The following is a 21,908-nucleotide window of genomic DNA, read 5'->3' as shown; positions in this document are numbered from 1 at the left end:
TCATGGTACTCCTTTAAGACCACTCACTTTATTTCTTTAAATGACAAAAAAAAAACAAGGTAGCACTACATAATTAGTCGAATGTACTCCAGTTGGGTAGACATTGTGTGCAAATTTGTGAACTCTTATTGGATAAATACACAAGTGAGATTCTATTCTGGTCCTTATGCTCATTTCACAGAAATCAAACCTCAACGGGAAGCCCTCACAAATATATAAAGAGCAGGTGCCTCAGTTGAAGCTCCACTTCCGTAAAGGACTAATCATCCTCACTTTTTGTGCTTCGCCAAGGCACAGCAAGTGTGTTTACTTTACAATTGCACATTGAAAAACGATCTGTAATCCTTGATGGTGGTGAATACATCATTGATTTATTGAAGCACAATCTCTTCTGTAGTGACTGTCCAAGACAAGTGGTGTCTTTCTTGTTATCTACTGTTCTGAGAGCAGAGTCCATGCTTTTACCTTTTAATTGCTGCTATGTATGCAAAAGGGCCAAATCAGCCACAAGCTCCATCCATTTGACTCTGCTCCTTCCATGTTAGTAGGATACAATGTCTTGTCACCATTTTCAATTCAGATGGACAGCTCAACTTACCAAAGTGACCCAAGAGTGTTTCCCGCTGATTTTGATGGTGCGTTTGGCCCCGCCCCTTCCATGGTATTATTATGCAGCGATGTTCCCACCATTTTCCAGGTTGACCGACAGCTCAACTTACCAAAGTGATCCAAGCTTAATTCCTGTCTATTTCAATGGTGTGTTCTTAATGCAGAGGAAAGAGGACATTTCCCCCAAACAAAGAAGCACTTACTCCATATAACTAAGAGGAAGTACCCTTGCTTGGTGGAAATTCAACTCTTGGTCTGTAGTCTTGTCTTCTCTTTACAAGGATTCCTTTTGTCACTGATTTCGGTATGAAGATGCTTGAGGAACAATCAAATTGCCAAAATTGCACATACAGAAGATCACTGGAGACATTACCTTGTGTTTTTTTACACACAGCTGTAGTGTAGAATATGCACTAGACATTCACCCAATGAGATAGCACACACTAATTAACCAGTAGAACATACTCCGGTTGGGTAGCTCCTTTATTAAAATGTTGGTCCCGGGGGAATGAGGACCCGGGACCTAATAAGGCTCAGGGAGTGGAGCCGCGTGCCCCCCTCACTTAATTTATTCCTTGGCCCCAGGGGATGGGGCCTATTGAGGGTTAGAGAGGTGGCTGCTCCCACCCCTTAAAATATATGTTTAGGCCCCAGGGGAAGGGGTTCCTGGGGCCCGAAGGCCAACTCCACCCTGCGCATACCAAAGGCTGTATGCGGACCGTGGTTGACAGCCTGTTGGGGTTAGGTCACAGAGCCTGGCTGCAATCCAAGGCCTGTGGACAAACCCTGCTGCGCAAGGTCGAAGGCTGTGCACAGCATGGGGTTGGCTGCCTGTGGGGATTTGGAAGCAGGGCCTGGCTGCAAGACTATTCCCACATTATGCACGAAGAAAGATTGTACATGGGGTGGGGTTGGCTGCCCCTCAATGGCTGCCTGCAAAGAATTAGACACAGTGCCAACCTCACACCGTGTTCGACACAAAGTGATGCTCAGCACTGGGTTGGCTAACTACAGGGCTGTTGGCTGCCTCTGGGTAGGTTGGCCACAGGGCTTGGCACCAGTCCTGGCTCCATTGCCAACTCACGGGGGCTGGCTTTTATGTTTGGTAATAAAATATTACTTTACATTAAAAACACTCTAGAAATTCTCTGAGAAAAACAAAAGGTTAAAGTAATGTGCTAGTTAGGGGTGACAAAAAGAGTTAGGTTTGCTTTTCCACAGAAAGTGTGTTTTTTGGTTTGCTAATTACTTGGGCCCCATTTCATAAATCTTCCCTAAACATTCCCCCAAAAAAGTTCATCCACCTCAGCTCGTTCCTGGAAGATTTCAAGGTGATCCATCAAGAGGGGGCTGAGAAAAAAAAGGGGTCCCAAAATGCAAAAGACTTCTTTAAGAGAGGCTACCGCAAAAACTGCTGAACGGAATGACACCAAATTTGTCAGGAAGATAGATCTTGGTCTGCAGAATGTGCTATATTGTGCTATATTGTGATGCACAATTCACAATTTCTTTCAGGGATGTAGGACAAAAGTTTGCACTCCAGACAGCGTCTCTTTTTTCAGAAGTCTTTATTGCAGCTCATCCAACACTGACAGGTTTTGTTCCGTTCTCAACCTTTCTCAAAACTGTACAAGGCCCACCACCCAGTGAATGTTTAAAAACAACCATCGTGGATATAGAAAACATACTCCAATCAATCTTCTTTCAGGAAAGAATCCATAAAGCACATCCATAAATTTATGGATGTAATCGATCATGTAATTTACATTTTTATTTGCTTTTTTTCTTTTCCTTTTTTCCTCTTTTATCATTTTTTTCGATTTTTTCACTGTATATGACACCAAACGCAACTTACTTAGTTAACATTTGGAGTGAATGGAGTAAAATTATTTAAAGTTGGGACAGTGCCCAAATTACAACACCTACAATGTTAACTTACAGAAAAACTGGTCCTTATTCTATTCCCTTTTCTCATGTGAACCTGCGCACAGGGTTCCTCTCATAAACATTTCTAAATTCATTCATGAATGTTTCATCTAACCATAGGTACCAATCTACATTTCCTGTTTCAAAATTCTCCTTTCTCTCTCATCAAAGAGTGAAATTATTCAGAACCTCACTATGGTGCAGATTCCGATCTGGCAAAATAAATTTGCGTACGACTCGTATCCATATATTTTCACGTACAAATCGTACAAGTACCGTACAAACTGCGAAGTACGATTCGTACGTGAAAAATACATACGAATTGCGTCGGGAAAAGGGTACGAGGGGGAGCCAGAAATTTTTACGTCCGAATAGCGTCGGGAAAAGTGTACGATAGGGAGCCGGACATTTTACGTGCAAATCATAAAATAGAAGTCCGAGCGCGCAAGTACGATCCGTACCGCCCGTCCGAATACACAACCGCATGTAAAAGGCCCCGTACGCGTAGCACACATGTACAAGGGTAAACTTGTGGGCGGATACGAGTCGTACAGCCCCCCTCCCCCGCAAATGTCAGCACCGTACCTCCATATGTCAACACCAAACCCCCCCTGTCCGCACTGTACCCCAGCCCCGTACCTGTACGTACTGTACCCCAGCCCTGTACCTGTACGCACCGTACCCCAGGCCCGTACCCCAGCCCTGTACCTGTACGCACCGTACACCAGGCCCGTACCCCAGTCCCACATCTGTACGCGCTGCACCCCAGGACCGTACCCCAGCCCTGTACCTGTACGCACCGCACTCCATGGCCGTACCCCAGCCCCGTACCTGTACGCACCGTACCCCAGGCCCATACCCCAGCCCCGTACCTGTACGCACCGCACCCCATGGCTGTACCCCAGCCCGTACCTGTACGCACTGCACCCCAGGCACGTACCCCAGCCCCGCACCTGTACACACTGTACCCCAGGCCCGTACCCCAGCCCCGCATCTGTACACGCCACACCCCAGGACCGTACCCCAGCCCTGTACCTGTACGCACCGCACCCCATGGCCGTACCCCAGCCCCGTACCTGTACGCACCGTACCCCAGGCCCGTACCCCAGCCCCGTACCTGTACGCACCGCACCCCATGGCCGTACCCCAGCCCCGTACCTGTATGCCCCGCACCCCAGGCACGTACCCCAGCCCCGCACCTGTATGCGCCGCACCACAACACAACACCATACCCCAGCACCCTCACCCAGCAACCAGGACACTGTAAAACAGCACAAGGAGGGTCAATTCGACTCGCACAACACCACAAAACACGTCTACATGACAAAATACATCTCAATGACTGACCTGGGACATCCAAACAGAGGCCCAAAATCACAACCACCTCTTATAACACACCCACCAAAATTTCAAACCCAGCCACACCCACAAATGGACCAATAAAAGGGCCCACACACACAACCCATGAGCCTTTGCAACGGACCCACTGCTGCCAGACCACACAGACAAACAACTGCACCTTACTCACACCTTAACTTACACACCTTCACACAACCTCCTTCACACACACCCCCTCTTCACATTCACACACACACCGTCACATTCACACCCACACACCCACAACCATCCACACCCACACCATGCCCACAGACAAGAATCCAAAGTTCACAAGGGCGGAGCTGGACCTCCTTGTCAACGAAGTCATCAGAGTCGAGCCACAGCTGTTTGGAACATTGGTCAGACAGACCAGCATAGCCCAAAAAACTAGCCTGTGGCAGAGGATCGTCGATAAGGTGAATGCTGTTGCACCCATCCGAAGGACCAGGCATGAATGCCAAGCCAGGTGGTACGATCTGCGCAGGGCAGTCAAGAGGAAAATGAACGAGGAATACGCCCAGAGTAACATCACTGGAGGTGGGCTGCCCCGCAGACCCGTACATTACCATGCCTGGGAGGAGAAGGTGATGGCCATGCTTCCGCCAGTGGGAGTACACGGAGTCGAAGGAGTCGCAGAGCCTGGTGAGTACACAAACAACTCACGTAACATGGGGGAATGGCATCCACACCACAAATACACCAAAGGCACGCAACTTCCCCCAAGCCCTCACCGCACACAACCACACTCAAAAACCACGCTCATGCCACTAACGTCTCCATGCCCCATTCATAAATAAAGGCAATGCCATGTTCCAGGCCACACCAACCACAAACCCAAGACTGGATGTCCGGGATGCTGGGAGGGTGGGGCTCACACAACACATTGTGCAACTCCGAAGCAGACACCAATGCCCTCAGCCCATATGGCCTAGGTACATACCCATGCACCATGCCCAATGCACAGGGACTGGCAAAGTACTGACAAGGTAGCTGACACTTGGCCCTGCTGTATGCAGCACAAGGCCCTCCTGTGACCACTGTACACTCAAACACCAACTCCACAAGCTCAGATATCTAGCACAGGAACTCACACTCACTGACATGCCAGCATGCACCATGAGGGGACAGACACATCACCTGGGAGACCCAATGACAAATCACGCTACATCCAACAGCAGGCCCGGTCACAAACCCCCCCTTACACAAGCACACACCCCCGGGGCTGGCAACGGATTTACCCACACTCACAATGGACATGTGACACAACAAGACCAATCCATAGCCAAATAAGCATCCTAGCCAAAATTCAACAGGTCAAACACTCAGGAGAACATATCAATCTGTCCCCCGCAACATACCCATCCCCAAGTGGACATTGAGAGGAATGCTAGGTACATCCAACTACCTGGAGGAACTGTGACAACTTGAGTATGTATGAAACATGGATGTGGCATGAAACAACATTAACATTGTCTCCCTCTCACACACAGGGCAACGTCATGGACCTCCCCCCAACAATGGGGGGGGACAATCACAGTCACAGGCTCAGCATGAAGATGATCCCACCGGCAGCGACGACTCTCACCACTCCGTGGATGACCCCGACCAACCTGGCCCCTCTGGTGCCCAAGCCCCTGCAGCACCTGCGTCCGGTACATCTGTTCCTGCCACATCCCAGGAGACACCCAGGAGCCCTGCTCGCACTGAACAACACAGCCAGTCTGACCAGGAGGGACAAGGTTCTCCGGGCACCCAGGAGGAGGCAGACAACCCCGCAAATGCCATCCCTCAGGGGTCCCGTAGACCCGATGTGCCCACAACGGCAGGCCAGGCTCGTGTGGGCAGGGGTGGGGGGAGTGGAGGCAGGTGGAGGTGCGAACCTGACCAGCCAGCTGAGGGAACCGGTATGTCACACATACGCCACATCCTGGACACATACCGGCATGACACACCAGGGGCATCAGCCAGGTAGTGGCGAGCCTCACAGAGATGAAGGGGACCCTCGATGAGATGAAGAACCTGCAGGTCGAGCAACATGCCAGTCAACAACGAAACCAAGGATGGATGGAGGCTGAGCTCCTGGCGGTGCAAACGGACATGAACCGTTCACTCCATCGGATCGTCAACAACATGGGCAACCCTCCCTGTGCCACCAGGCGAAGACCACCACCAGCCACAGGGAGGGAGGAGGATGAGGATTCTCGTGTACACACTGGTCGTACATGTATGTGTACTACCGTAGTACACGTACATGTACACACTGGTCGTATCCCTATAGTAGTGTTGGCGTAGGTGTACGCCATAGTGATACGGCCCGTACACGCGCGTGTACGGGCCGTATCACTATAGTAGTGGTGCCCTAGGGGTACGTGTGAAACGCACCGTACCTGTGTGGGGATTTTAAAATTAAAATGGGGACACATAAGGGACAAGTATTAGGGCCTCAATGCATGCTGGTTGTCATGGATACCGAATTCCAAGATCAAAATTTTCCATCATGTGGGCTGGAAAGAGCAGTTGGCCACATTATACATTGTTGCAACGTGGTTGTTGACTTGACATGCTGCAGCAAATTTGAAAGATGCTAATGCTGTCACTGGTGTATGTTTAAAGGGATTGGAGGAAACGTAGGATGCAAATGAGTCTGACCAATCACTCTGTACTCCTGTAAATGAAATAGGCCAGCAAGGCAGATATAAGTCAGCCAGAACCCATGAGAGGGCACTTGCCTGCACAACAAGTCATTGGACACCACTGCTGCTGTCATTGCTTCCTCTGTCAACATGTCCAGGTCTGTGGAGAGGGCCCAGCCATTCACCCAGGAGGAGAATGAGGCGTTGCTGGACGTCATCCTCCCACAGTACCCCAGCCTGTATGGGAGACCAGGGGAGCAGGTGAGTGCTGACTCCACTAGCTTTGACTGTGCCCCTTTTTTGTGACTGTCACTTCTGGCTATGTGTCCAGGTGTGACAGACATGCAATGTTGTTTAGAGTACGTCCCGGGGGGGGGAATGCCTTATGTCTCCCATGCAGAGCATGATGTAGTTCATGTCTGCACTCCTCACTTGCATTGTGCTTACTGTGACAATCACTGCATGGTGCATGGCACATTCAGCCTGGCAAATCCTTGGTGGCTTTTTTTCCTATTGTACTGAGGTGATTCAGTGGTCCCCCCGGTGTGACAGGTGACTGTACCCACAGATGTGTGTGAGTTGAGTGGAGCTGTGGTGAGAGTGTCCAAATGATGTGTACGCCCCTGGACATTGATGTGTGTGAATGTTCCTTGTCATGTGGGTGAGTGTCTATGTGGAGTGTTGCACCACAGCTGCATGGAGGAGGCATATGCTCTACCCATATGATGTGAGAAGGAAGCCGTGCTGTGTGTCTGACTTGCAGGGCTAGCCGCACGCCTGTGACACCCCCCAGGAAAGTGGCACATGTGCAGAGTGATGTTTGTATCCGCTGTTGCCAATGGCAGGTGAAAGATCTGTGCCTGTGTGTGTCTGTGTACTCTGCTGAGGTTGCGTCAGTGGCCTGGGGCATGTGACTGCTTGGAGGTGCTGTCCATCAGCCTTGTGTTGCTTGTGATGCACAGTGTGTGCCATGATCAGGGAGTGTGTCGAACCCCTCATGCCACCTGTGTACTTTCAATGCCATGTAGTGCATTGGCGCTTACGCAGAGGCGAATGTCCCTATGACAAAGGTGCTATTAGTTGGCAGCATACTATGCCCTGTTCAACAAATCAATGATGTTAAAATGTGTGTCTCTGTGACATGGAGCAGGTGTAGTGATGTAGTCTCACTTTGCCATCCTCACAGGTAACCGCCTACGAGAAGGGGAGAATTTGGAAGAGGGCCGTCAGGGCCGTGAATACGGTGGAGGGTCACAGTCGGCGCCTGCCCCAAGTGAGGAAACGCTGGCAGGACATCCGGTGCTGGACCAGGAGGATCGCCCGGGTCCTGCTGAGGGACTCACCACCACGCCCCCACGGCGGGCGCCGGCGCCTGACCCACCAAATGAAGCGTGTCCTGGCGGTGGTCTTCCCTGAGATGGATAGGCGGTTACAGGAGAGACAGCAGCAGGAAGGGGGTAGGTACATGTGTGTTTGTTGTGTGTCACCAGCTTTTGGAAGTGCTCATTCGCCTGGATACAGTGCCAGGGTTTATATGTGCAGTGCATATCCTGTTCCCCCAAGTCAACCAGTGCTGTTCTTCCTCCCTTCCCCTCCTTGACATGTGTTCCCTGGTCTGTGTGTAATCACTATTGCACATGGTGGTCTGTGACATGTGTTGGTACCTTGCCTGTGTCCTGTCCTGTTCACTCATTTGGGGGTCCATAATTGTTGGCACTGTCCTGAGTCTCAACATAGGATTGTGAGGTTTCAAATAAATAGACTTGCAGCATGCATGACCGATGTATTGGCCTCAGACATTATGTGCATGAGTGGGAGATATGCATAGTGCCGGGACGGTTGCTCCTGTTACAGTCAGATCATTCCAGGACCATGGAGCAGTGTGCCCACTCCAGTCCCCTGAGACACCTTTTCCTAGGAATCATGTGTGGCATCAAACACTGTGCCCATTCACTGTGTGTTCAGCATAGGTTGGCCTCTGTGGCATTGTTCCATGGCCTCATTTGTATTTATGTAAAGTGTGCTACATGTCTCCACTGTCCATGCTGACCACATTAGGCTTGTGCATCCTCACACTGGGCAGTGCCTGTGTGTCTATGTACAACTATCTGTTGATGGTTGTTTGTCACAAATATGTGTGGTCAGCCTCACGAGGTGATGTTGAGTACATATAGGAGTTCTTGATGCACATTTTGTTAATCCCAGATTAAGAGGTGTAAGTACTTGCTCTGTCTCAATCACATTGTCTCAGGTAGGGGGGGTTTGTGCAGGCAAGGCCTACATGTCCAAACCTTATGTCTCCTTGCCAGGTCTGACCTGTGTGTGATATTTGTCTGGACAGACACTCTACGTGCAGTGACCCAGGCATGTTGTGCAGGGGGTAATGTATGTGCTTTGCAGCAAGTGTCAAAAGTTAAAAGACATGTTTCCTGCTCATCCATTTTATGCACCGGTGTGTGCTCCAGATGCTACGTAGTTTGGTATGTGTGTGCTGACATCTGTGTGGACATTCTTGGTTCCCATGAGGGTGTCTCCTCAGTGCAGGTGCTCCTTATTCCAACACAATTGCAGGGCCATTAGCTAATGCATTGTCCTGTGTCTGGACATTTGTGCCACTCCACATGACAGGTAGTGGGTCAGATGTGTTGCCAACTGTGTCATCATGGTACGGATGGCCATGTGACAGGTGGCATGATTCAAGTTGTTAGTCAAGATGTCTTGTACCTTGGCACTGACTACGCTTGTCAACATGTCCCAATAGTTTATATTGTTGACTTTGATATTTTGTTGTGAAGGACAATAATGTGCCTGCATGACAGATGTCTCCCAAGGAAGTGCACAAGAAACCACCTTTACACTTTTAGGGGACACGCTGGCACATTTAAAACAAAGGTACAGTTCTGTAATGAAATTGATTAGAGATTATCCATATACATGTTCCCACAGTGTGGTTGCATTTGGGTTGGTCCTCGGTTATTGCTGATACCTATTTACGGGTGTCAAGTCATCCAGACCACCGTGGTGCCATGTATATGTACTTCCTGATACCACATTTCTTCTTAACAGTGGCTTATTTGCATTAGGCTGGCAGCTCATACAATGACTGTGTAAAAGTAGCTTTGTGTGCACCTCCTTGTGTGACTTCTGTTATCCAGGCACATGTGTGTTCTGTTCCAAAAGTGGCACATTCACACATTCCAAACATGTCGATTGTGTAAAGTGTTGTGATTCCCAAGGGATCACAATGTATTTCTTTAGGATTTACAAAGTACTCACAGGTCTCTGAGTGTGGGGACACCTTCAGCATTGGCGTCTGTTATTTGGCCTTGGGTGCATCAATACTGTTTCTTTCACAGTGAACAAGAGGTGGCATGCCTTCATAGTCTGGCTGTGCTCCACTGTTCACAGACACTAGCTTCTCTGTATAATTGGATATCGAGTTATTTGCAGTTGTGTCCTGATGTTCATTTTATCAGGTGGCATGGTGGGTGAACCAACTGGGGAGTGCATGGCTTACATATGTGCGGAGTATTCTAAATGTTACTCATGATGCATTTCCTTATATGCACTGTGACCTATTTTGTTTCGACTCATGTGTCAGATGTACACAGGTGACTGATTATTTCATGTCTCTTCACCTTGCACACAGCATCATCGGGGGACACCGAGGGAGACACCTGCACGGACCAGGAGGAGGGATCGAGCACCGGTGCCACCACTGCTGGGGAGTCAGCAGAATCAAGTGGCACGGAGGGCGAGGGGAGTCAGGCGGAGGACCTGTCTAGTACCAACACCGACTACGACGCTGACGGGTCCGAGGCTGAGCTCCCTGAGGGGGCGGAGGCTGCTCCAACAGCTGGCAGCAGCACTACAACTGTCAACACCCCCTCCATTCCCATCACCGCCCTCCCACTTGCTCGGGTCCCTTCTGTCCGTGTAGGGCAACAACGTGACTCCTTCGTGCCAGGCACCGCACCCCCTGCTGCCCTCACTGCCGAGTCTGTGGACATTCAGCGGCAGTTGCAGGTTGGGCAGACATCGATCCTGACTGTCCTCCATGGCCACACCAGGCTGCTGACACAGATGGTGTCGTACATGGAGGGCATGTCATCAGCGATGTCTGACCAACGGATGTTGCTGAGGTCCATGGACTCGTCACTGACGGCAGCAGTGAGTCTCCTGCAGCGCTTTGTCCCCCTACCCCTGCACCATCCACACTTCCCACTCCCATGCCTGTCCCAAGCACACCCAGACATTCCCAGCCACGCACCCCACCAGACACAGGCAGCACACCAACAGGGAAGGGCTAGCGCACACCTCCTGTCACCCACACTCAGGGGGAAGAAGGCACACCCACTGGGTCTAGGTCACACAGGCAGACATGCAGCCACAGTCCAAGTCCGCATGCCTCACTCCCCAGTCCCTCCAATGTCACTCCCCTCGGCTCCCCTGCCCCACAGTCTGAGAAGGAGACATACTTGGCTGTGCTGGGCCTCAGCCCCACTGGTTCACCATCACGCAAACGGGCAAGGCACACCACGGGTAAGGGAGTTGAGTCCCCCCCTGTCCACCACCTCCCCCAGTAGCGCTGCAACCCATCCCTCTGACCCCCCCCTCCTTGGGGCTTGAGGCCTGTGGTTCCTTCGGGTGCAGGGGAGACGCTGGCCGAGCTTGCAGACATGTGCAGCGCCATGCTAACCGCCACCTTTGGCGCTGACCCACCCCCTGTGGTGGAGTCGTCCGCCCCTGCACCCACAACACCTACTCTTCCCCCTCCTGTCCCTGCGGTGCCTGGTCCTTCTCCACATGATGCCCCCCCCCAGTCGATAAACCAGAGGTTTAGTATGTGCAGGCAAGCTCGGGGAGACGCGTGGACATGTGTCCCCCCCCAGGACTTTGCATCTGGACTGGCCTATGGCCTTTGCAAATAGTTTCCTTTTATACCTTTTAATTTAATGCTGAATAAAGCATTTTGTTTTTCCTTTGACCAGGATTGGTTTTCAGGTATTGATGTTGGTGCTGATGCTCCATGAGTTGGGGTGGTGATCATGTGTTAGGTGTCTGGGAAATGTTGCAGTGTGCTGCTCATGAGGTGGACCCTGGTATCTGCGTGCCATCACAAGGTATCAGAAAATAATATTTGGTCGTGTATGCTCTTTGTAGTTGGAGACATTGTCCCAAGGAGTGTTCCTTCCTCTGTGGCACCTGACATCTTCCCTGCAGGGAGTTGCACAATTGTTGTGCTGAACCTGTGTCTACATTTCCTTTGTGGGTGAAGGATCCCTTCAACTATGGCCATGCCTGCTCATCAATGTCTCCGGCTGCATCGTCTGTGCCATCCTTGGTAGTCACTGTACTTGTGTATGGAGTATGTTGCCAGGCCTTCATGTAGCAATTGTCCCTTTTTCGCACTATGCATGTGTGTACTCCCAGCCTGGCACACATATGGTACTTGTTCAGCAGGGTATTTGTTCGCATGACTCACAATTGTGGGCATTGTATCTGTGGGAAGTCCTCCCTATTCCTTCCATGGGAGACAACAACTTGGTGGCTGTCCCAGCACCTGTACATTCCTATCAGTCCTGGAATGTGCATGACAGTGTGTGTTCCCTTTGTCTCTCTTAGTTTAGTAGGCTTTAACGTGACTATACAGTCTAGTGACATGATCTCAGTGTGTGTATTGTGCTGCATCCGCCAGGGGTGGGTATGCATGTGTAATTTGTCCTCACACCCACATGTGGTGTGTCATGCAGTGGGGGGAAGACATCCATCCTCATGGGAGTGGGACACTGCTGTCAGTGATGTGTTGTTATGGCACTCTCAACATAGTCGCACAGTGGGGATGCGTTCATACACCCATGGAGTTGTGGTCATCTGAGGATGATGTACACACCCCCATGTCTCTGTCCACTGCTGGGAGTGATATGCACCCACCACTCATATGTCTGGGCACTGCTGGGAGTGATATGCACCCACCACTCATATGTCTGGACACTGCTGGGAGTTCTCTGCACCCACCCCTCATATGTCTGGACACTGCTGGGAGCTCTCTGCACCCACCACTCATATGTCTGGGCACTGCTGGGAGTGATATGCACCCACCCCTCATATGTCTGGACACTGCTGGGAGTGATATGCACACACCCCTCATATGTCTGGACACTGCTGGGAGTCCTCTGCACCCATCCCTCATATGTCTGGGCACTGCTGGGAGTGATATGCACCCACCACTCATATGTCTGGGCACTGCTGGGAGTGATATGCACCCACCACTCATATGTCTGGACACTGCTGGGAGTTCTCTGCACCCACCACTCATATGTCTGGACACTGCTGGGAGTTCTCTGCACCCACCCCTCATATGTCTGGACACTGCTGGGAGTTCTCTGCACCCACCCCTCATATGTCTGGACACTGCTGGTAGTCCTCTGCACCCACCCCTCATATGTCTGGGCACTGCTGGGAGTGATATGCACCCACCCCTCATATGTCTGGACACTGCTGGGAGTCCTCTGCACCAACCCCTCATATGTCTGGGCACTACTGGTAGTGATATGCACCCACCCCTCATATGTCTGGGCACTGCTGGGAGTGATATGCACCCACCCCTCATATGTCTGGACACTGCTGGGAGTCCTCTGCAGCCACCCACCCTCTTGGTGCAGTACACTGCTGTCCTGGCCATACACCCTCCCCAATTTGCTGCTAATATGCTGCACCAGGCCGTAGTCCGACATTTGTGCCGTGTGTATGCCTTGTATCCATAATGTACTGGTGCCGTAGGGGTACGGGTGAGACGGACCGTACCCCTGCATTCATAGGGTGTGTACGGTCCGTACCACGGTGCCCCTACATCACCACGACAGTGGTGGTACGGACCGTACCCACGCTCTGGGGGGCGTGGGTACGATCCGTGCCACGCGTACCCCTATGTCACCACTCCAATGGTGGTACGGACCGTACCCACGCTCTGGGGGGGCGTGGGTATGGTCCGTACCACCATTGTAGTGGTGACATAGGGGTACACGTGGTATGGACCGTACCCACGCTCTGAGGGCATGGGTACGGGCCGTACCACGCGTACCCCTACCTCACCACTCCAATGGTGGTACCGACCATACCCACGCTCTGGGGGGCGTGGGTACGGTCTGTACCACCATTGGAGTGGTGACGCAGGGGTACGCTTGGCACGGACCGTACCCACGCCCCCCAGAGTGTGGTTATGGTCCGTACCACCATTGTAGTGGTGACGTAGGGGTACGCGTGGTACGGACCGTACCCACGCTCTGAGGGCATGGGTACGGGCCGAACCACACGTACCCCTACCTCACCACTCCAATGGTGGTACGAACCATACCCACGCTCTGGGGGGCGTGGGTACGGTCCATGCCACGCGTACCCCTACATCACCATCAGAATACGCTCCATACGACCATTCGTACCCGGGTTTTACAGGATCGGAATCGGCACCTATATGTGCAATTAGCAATAATATAGCAGCAAAAAGTTAATAAAAAGTAGTATTATATAAGGGTTTTGCACTAAATCCCAATGAAAATGGAAATCATTATTCAATCTAATATACTATATTTACTATAAATATTATTGTGAACAAACCACTCTCAAGTGTGCAGAAATGCAAAATGTAAACACATTCTTGAACCATATCAAAATATTGTATAAAATGCATATTTAAATAACTTAATGCATATAAATAACCCATCTTTGTCAATTACACAGGCACATATTAAGAGTTCATATAAATCATTAAGATAGACCTGGGCCTACAATTCATATATTCAACATTCATCAAATGCCTATTTATTTCCTCTGAGATTCCTTCAAATGAAAAATCCAGGTCATATTAGCACAGCAGAAAGGGAGCAGTTGATTAAAGACAGTTACCCCACATGGACCTCCATTTCCTAATCTCTATTCAATCCTGCAGGGAATTTTGTATGTATTCCAGAATATATCTGGATCATAAAGGACTCAATTTCATCACTCTATTCCCGCCTCTCTGATTGGGGGAGCTCTGTCTACTGCAAAATAGTTTAGTCTTCCAGGGTCACTATCATGTCTCTCTTAGACTCGTTGATTCTCTAATGTATGTTTCTTAAGGGAAAAGATGGCACTACCTACATACATAAGAGGGCACAGGCCGACTACCAGATATACACAGTGATCAGTGTTGCAGTTATAAAAGCCAATAAACCTTCTCTGTTGACCATCAGAAGAAGTGTATTCGGATGTATTTGTATCCTTCTTACATGCCTTGCAATGATTAAACATGAAAAACCAGTTTGCTTTAGACAGCCTTGCGTCTTGCTTACGGATGCTGGTGAAATAGCTAAGAGTTAGTTAATCAACTAGGGTCCTTCCTTTCCTATAGGGTATAGGCTGTGCCCTTGGTAACTCATCTCCTATTACTGTGTCACCTTTGACTATCCGCCAATGTCTTCTAATCACTTGGCTCACTTTCTGTGAAGTAGATTAAAGCATGTAATCAACCGAGTTACAGACTTTTCCTTTACTGGTATGACATTTGGATGCAACAGCTGATTCCTGGTAATTCTTAGATTTCTTTGTAGCCGGATTTACTGTTTTAGAACTATATCCTCTTTTTAAAAATCTCACCTTCATCTGCACCAATTGTTTATTATACTCTTCTTCCTGGCTGCATATTCTTTTTAATCTGAGAGATCCCCTGTATGGAATACTTTCTTTAAGACTTTTTGGATGTTGACTTTCAAAGTGCAATGTGCTTTTTCCAGCTGTATCTTTACGGTATACTGATGTATGAATTTTACAATCACAAATCTTTAATGCTATGTCTAAGAGTGTTATTTCACTGGAGTTCATGGATGCAGTAAATTTCAAGTTAAAAGGTTTATTGTTGAGCTTTTATACATATTCACATGCTTTTTCCCATGTTCCATTCCATAATAAAAACAAAATGTATTGAGCCCAGATTAAAATGTTCAGTACAAATTCATAGTTGTTATCGGGTCTGCCCATTTTGGTACCGATCTTCTGTCGATACAGGACTCCATCATGTAAAAATATGTTCTCTTTAAGACAGATTTGTATCTTCTTGATAAGCATCCTGTTATTTTCCAGGGAACATGCTGTTCTGGTTTTCAAAAAATATTCACAAGCATGTGTTCCAAATGTATGATCAAAACACATATAAAATACAGTCACATCCAATGTAATAATCAGATAATTGTCTGACCAAACCAAATTATTACCACTGTCCTTATAGTATGCTGGAAAGGTTTTCACATAGAAGAATAAAAAGGTATCAATATATATGGCAGTGTTCTCTAGAAAACTCTCTTTGGAGGAAACAATAGGTCTCCCTGGGGGATTGATCAGGCTTTTTTGAACTTTAGGTAAAATATAAAATGACGGTATTCTGGTATGTTCTGATCTTGAGAAATTATACTCATCTTGATCAAAAATTTACTTTTCCATCCATTGTTTTAGGTAGGACTGTGTGGGTGTCAAATGCAGAGCCAGCCTAAAAACGCATATAAAAAAAATAGTGCTTATAGCTAGCTGTGCTATCTCCTCAATCCCTATGTTTTTTGCCCTTCACAGTCACTGGCCCTTGGCCCACCCACACAAGTGAGGTATCATTTTACTCTGGAGACCAAGGGGAACACTAGGTGGTAGGTAATTTGTGCCAGCATGGTAATCCCAGACAGAAATGAGAAGAAAATTGTACTTTTTAACTAAATTTGAGGTTTGCAGGGAATTCTGGGTAAGAAAACGTGAGGGATCCACACAAGCCACAACTCCCTGGACTCCCCTGGGTGTCTAGCTTTCAGAAATGTCTGGGATTGGTAGGTTTCCCTAGATGGCCGCCGAACCCGGTACCTAAAACGCAGTTGCCCCCTTGCAAAACCAGAGTTACAAAACAATGGGGGAACCCGAACATCCACCGGACCTGGGTAAGACACAGGACAAAATAATAATAATTATCACAGTGGAAATCTGTATTAACATGAAATCAAATCATCACCTTGATAAATCAGTTAATTTGATGTATTCATATTCATGATATACTTGTGTTCGTATTCAATGCCAGCACAAATATCTGTACATTTCTAAAATGGTGCTCCAAGAAAGGGAAGGAAAAAGTGCTCAAAAAGGTGTGCGCTTGTGAGGGTTATAGTAGAGGAAAGGTGATGTGCCATATATACATCAAAGACTGACAGTGACCTATCCAGCCACTTTGAAGGCTAAATATGCAAAGAACATAGTATTCTCATGCCACAGTAAATCAATGCAGTGCTTAATTTATGATAGGATACATGCTGGGGTCAAAAGATTAGCTCAGAAGCCAACGGTTTGCTCTATCAAATGTCAGGGTTACTGAATACCAAGGCTGTGTAGTCATTGTCCCAGCTCATGCCTACTTCATCCATGACCATACAATCCCTGCCCATTTATCACACTCTTTCAAGTTCTTGCTCATTCTTGCCTTCTTTAATTGTAATATTATTCCTGTCTTTCTCGTCCTCCTTTTCCCATTTTTGTTTTTTTTCTCTCTTGCGCTAGGTAAAAGTCTGATGAGGAAAAATACGTGACAGTCCCCAAAAATGAGTGTGGGTGGGTCCCACCTTCAGCCAATGGCACAATTAACCACTGGTCTACCCAGAGAGTCATGGTGGCAAAGCCAAGGTCCAGTTTCTGTTATGTCGTTGTATTTTTGGGTCCTGGTTAGTAAGGATCCTCAGTCTCCTCTTCTTTTTTGCAAAAGCTGTGGCCTTTGGACTACATACTCTGGACAGCTTAGTTGGCATTCATCGTTAGCAGTGAGATCTGAGCCTGGAGCTTGGAGAACACTCTACCATAGTATAACGGTTCTGACTATAATGTATCCTACAGTAGAATTGGATCAGATTATGGCAATTTAAAACATTGATTTGACAACTATGAGTCCTAAAGCAAACAGTGTAAAATGAGGGGTAGATTTACAAGATTGCCACGCAGTGCATCACAGCAATACACCTTGCTGGGCTGCACTGTGTGACAGGGAAAGGACATGGATGTGCCGTATTTAACTCAATTCAAAATCAAAAAACAGATGATGGGCAGAATGCTGAACAATGCAAACATTCACCCCCATACACAAATCTGGGTTTAATCCATTGGTTTTTTGCTCACCACGCCGCTCCAATTCGGACCCAAACATATGCAAATCAGTCTTGACCCTGCTCCTCAGGGGAACAATCCAGCCCAAACTGCCAAGCCTGGGCCTTCCTAGACCGGAAAAAAGCATCCTGGAACCAGTTTTTGGTATCACCCCTCATCAGCCAGGCTAGCTTGGATCTAGTGGCCCAATGAGCACAGGTCTCACATCTGGGCATACCCTTCCCACTTAGGGCGACAAAAGCAAAATGTGCAGATGATGGACGGAATGCTGAACAATGCAACATTCACTCCCAGTCAAGATATCTAGGTTACATTTATTGTTTTTTTGCTCACTATGCCACCCAGTTTTTGACCCAGCTATATGCAAATCAGTCTTGGCCCTGCTCCTCATGGGAACAGTCCAGTCCAAACTGACAAGTCAGGTTCTCCCTGGACCAGAAACAAGTATCCTGGGACCAGTTTGGGGTATTACCCCTCATCAGTCAGGCTAGCTTGAATCCAGTGGTGCAGTGAGCACGGGACCCACGTCTGGGCATAACCTTTCCACTTAGGGCAACATAAGCAAAAAGAAAAGATGTTGGACGGAATGCTGAACAATGGAAACATTCACCCCAGTCACATATCTGGGTTTAATTCATAATTGATTGCTCACCACACCACCTCAATTTGGACCCAGCCATATACAAATCAGTCTTGACCCTGCTCCTCATGGGAACAGTCCAGCCCAAACTGCCAAGTCAATACGGAGCAATCCTTCCTTTTCCTGTGTGCTGGCACCATTTCGGCTGCCTATCGCCAATGCATGGCATCCTTTCACCATGGTGCAAGGGAGCCTGTGTTGCATGCAGGATTGTTTTTGTGCAGTAAGGTGCACCTTCCTGCATGAAAAAAACCCTGAGAGGCAAATTCTTCTTTCTATGTGTACTGCATTCTAAGTAACGAGGAGAAATAAAGATATTTCTCTTCATTACGCTGCTCCTGAAAGGAGTATCTTTTTGGCGCACTTCCAGGTTTACCAGTTCTGGTAAATGGGTGGATGCATCAAAAACTATGAGAGATGCATGAGAACACCTACACAACCCCCATGGAATGCTTCCTTAGTGCAGAGTAAGACAAAGCAGTGATTTGCGCCATGTTGTTCTACTCCCTATTTTTGGAGTCACTCATGTCCACGCAAAGTAGCCTGCGTAGCTTCATGAACTGCATTTGTGGTTTGCGTCACTCTTGTACCAAGTTGCGTGGCTTACAGGCTTACAAATATGCCCCTGTGTCTCTTTTAGTTCGAAAGAACCTCGCCTGCTTTTTACATTTTTTGTTGAGGGACCCATCTGTGAACATGGGAAAAGGATTTCCCTGAGAATGATGCAATACCTACGGCTTAGCACCTCAAAACAGGAGACAACATCTACAACCACCTGCTCCTCATATTAAACATTTTAAATAATCCCCCATTAGGCACATTTGTTCTAAATTGAAAAGTTAGTTCTGTTGTGTGGTAATACTTACATGAATATTGATTCTATACAATGTAACCACTGATGAGTGTTTTAAACCAACTCGATTTCTTAAATCATAAACAAGAAAATAAATTTTAAAAAAGTAAAAATTACCTTCCCCGCTTAAAAATTTCTCCATGAAGTGCTCAAAATGTGTTGATTGTGTCTGTGATGGCATCATCTTTTCAAAATGGTAAAAGGAAGTTAAAACATCTTTAGGGTTTCGGGTTATGTAGATAACCTGCAACAACACACATCAAAGAGTAATGCAAATAGCTGTTCTTTACAGCAACTGTAAATTATTACCATACAACTGTTTTCCCCTTCCAACTTTAACATGTGCATTTGATATGTCAGTTCATTTCCTTTGGCTGTGAAACAATTTGGAGTTGGAAAGCCATAATGAAACAGTCAACAATATATTTCCCTTGTACTATCTTGAGGGAAAAGTAGGGTTTGAAATACATTTGAGGATCTCAACGTTTTAAATAGCAACAATACCATGGATACGTAGTGTGTGCAAAGGCCTGATATGCAAAGAGATATGCTGAAGGTACCTGATACATTCAATATTTATGTATCTGAGTTGGGTATAAATATTTTGTTGATGGCTGTGAAAGTTCAATTGACAGTCCATGCTTACAGTTGTATAGCAAAAAATGCACAAAACGCATTAAATATGAGAGAATGAGCGCATAGTCAGACAGTTTCTAAATGTCCTAAACCATGTATACTGCATTTTTCAATTAGAGTTTATTGGAAAGGACATGTTCCTTCTTGAAAAAATCAATTCATAGATTTGAGTCCTGAGTACTGCACTAAGACTTTCATTTAAAAAGGTTATTTTCATTAACAAAAAAGGGAATTTAGAAGTGTTGGAAATTGGGTTACTGGTTGAATGGTGTATGAGCACTGGTCAAGCAGCACCCATAATCCTAATCAAGGTAAGAGGCAGGCAAACCCTAAATTAATCTGTGCTCACCATTGGCAGCTCGGCGCAGAGTAGTCAGGCTTAACTGTGAGGCAACGTGTAAAGTATATGTGCAACACTTCAAATAGTAAAACAGTGAAAAGACCACACAAAAACATCCCACACCAAGTTAGAAAACTAGATCTGATGTTACTAAATAAAACAGGACCTAAAAAAACGAAACTCCAATTAGTAGAACTGGCGACATTGATTTTTAAAGTTTATAGTGGAAAAGAGTGCCAAAAAGCATAAAGCGCTATTGGAGATATCTGGTTGCGCTGGACCGGGACACAGTCACAATTTCAGGCCAACTGTGATGGAGCGTGGGCTTGCTAAAGGGACAAAGTTAGGACCGCAGAACAGAATACTTTAAATCCTGGTTGTGAAGTGTTGCATGGATCTACTTTGAAGGTGCTCCTAGCAGCCTAGGTGATGCATCGGTTCCAAAATTGGGCGAGGCTGCGGTGCAAGGTTTTAATGCATCGACGTTAAGGATCCTGTCGGTGGGGCTCACGATGCAAACTCCAAGGTTGAGGATGTGAGGTGAAGCTGAACCATGCATTGGTTCCGATGAGTGGTGAAGCTGTGATGTGGAGTTTCAGCAGCGTCTTCGAGGCTACCGTCGACAGAGGAAGCAAGAAGCTGGTGCTGGAAAAGGTGTTGCACAGTGGTGGTTCTGAAGGTGATGCTTCAATCCCAAGATGCGGGAGGTGGCGGCGATGCAAGTCTTTTGTGATGGGTGCAATCCATGCAGCAGCGACAATGTGTTGGTTCTTCTCGGGAAGAGCTGCCTAGCCAAGGAGATGCATAGGTTTTGTTTGGGGATGCATTGCTCAGAAAAGAAGATACATTGGTTCTGCTGGCAAACACCTTAGGCCCACTTCCAAGGATCCAGAACTTGGGTGACACCAATTGGCAGGGTAGACTAATAGATGAGCAGAGGTCCTTCCTTCCCTGGTTCCAGACTCATGGCAGGGGGTTATGCAGCCCTTTGTGTGTGGACAGGACACAGCCTATTCAGGTGTAAGTGAGGCTGTGCCCAGCTCTTCCCTCTCATCCTGCCAGAGATAGCCCAATGAGGCACACCTAAGCTCCCAATGTGTGTGGCTGTCTGAGAGGAATACACAAGGCCCATCTGCCAACTCCACCCAGTCTTGATGATCAGAGACAGACTACAGGCACCAAATAGCGAAAGCAAGAAAATGGCAACCTTAAAAAAGTGGCATTTCCAGAACTGTGATTTAAATGTGACTTCACCATAAGTTATGATTTTAAATTAGGATTCCAGAGACATCCAATTTAAATCAATTATATCTTCCCATTTGGAAATTACACTTATAAAAGTTAATAATGTAATCCCAATGTTATCATATGGTAGATATAGGCCTTGCAGTAGTGCAAAGCAAATTCAAGAGTTTTTCACTACCAGGGCATGTAAAATGTAAAATTACATGCCCTGCCTTTTAATTTCATTACACCCTGTCTTTAGGTTGTCCAGGGCCTACCTTAGGGGTGATGTATATGAATAAAAAGGGAAGGTTTTGGCCTGGCAAAAGGTTTATTTTGCAAGGTCGAAATGGCAGTCGAAACTGCATACATAGGTTCTGCAATGGCAGGCCTGAAACATGGTCAGAGGGATACTTAAGTGGGTGGCACAAGCAGTGCTGCAAGCCCACCAGTAGCATTTAATTTATAGACCCTGAGTACATGTAGTATAGTTTACTAGGGACTTAT

The 21,908-nt window shown here is 47.6% G+C and overlaps 1 protein-coding gene across 1 annotated transcript in view; it reads right to left on the bottom strand.

Annotated features, from left to right (window-relative positions):
* LOC146817851 (amine sulfotransferase-like) overlaps window positions 1–21,908 on the bottom strand; it is a 500,929-nt gene that overhangs the window by 239,597 nt on the left and 239,424 nt on the right. Inside the window, exon 5 of the mRNA XM_085611330.1 lies at window positions 19,319–19,445. Coding sequence (XP_085467456.1) covers window positions 19,319–19,445 — 127 coding nt within the window. The remainder of the gene's footprint in view (window positions 1–19,318; window positions 19,446–21,908) is intronic.

This window comes from Triturus cristatus, chromosome 6 (genome assembly GCF_964204655.1).
Source record: "Triturus cristatus chromosome 6, aTriCri1.1, whole genome shotgun sequence".
In the NCBI taxonomy this organism is placed as follows: domain Eukaryota; kingdom Metazoa; phylum Chordata; class Amphibia; order Caudata; family Salamandridae; genus Triturus; species Triturus cristatus.
This window is presented reverse-complemented; position numbering and strand designations above follow the sequence as displayed.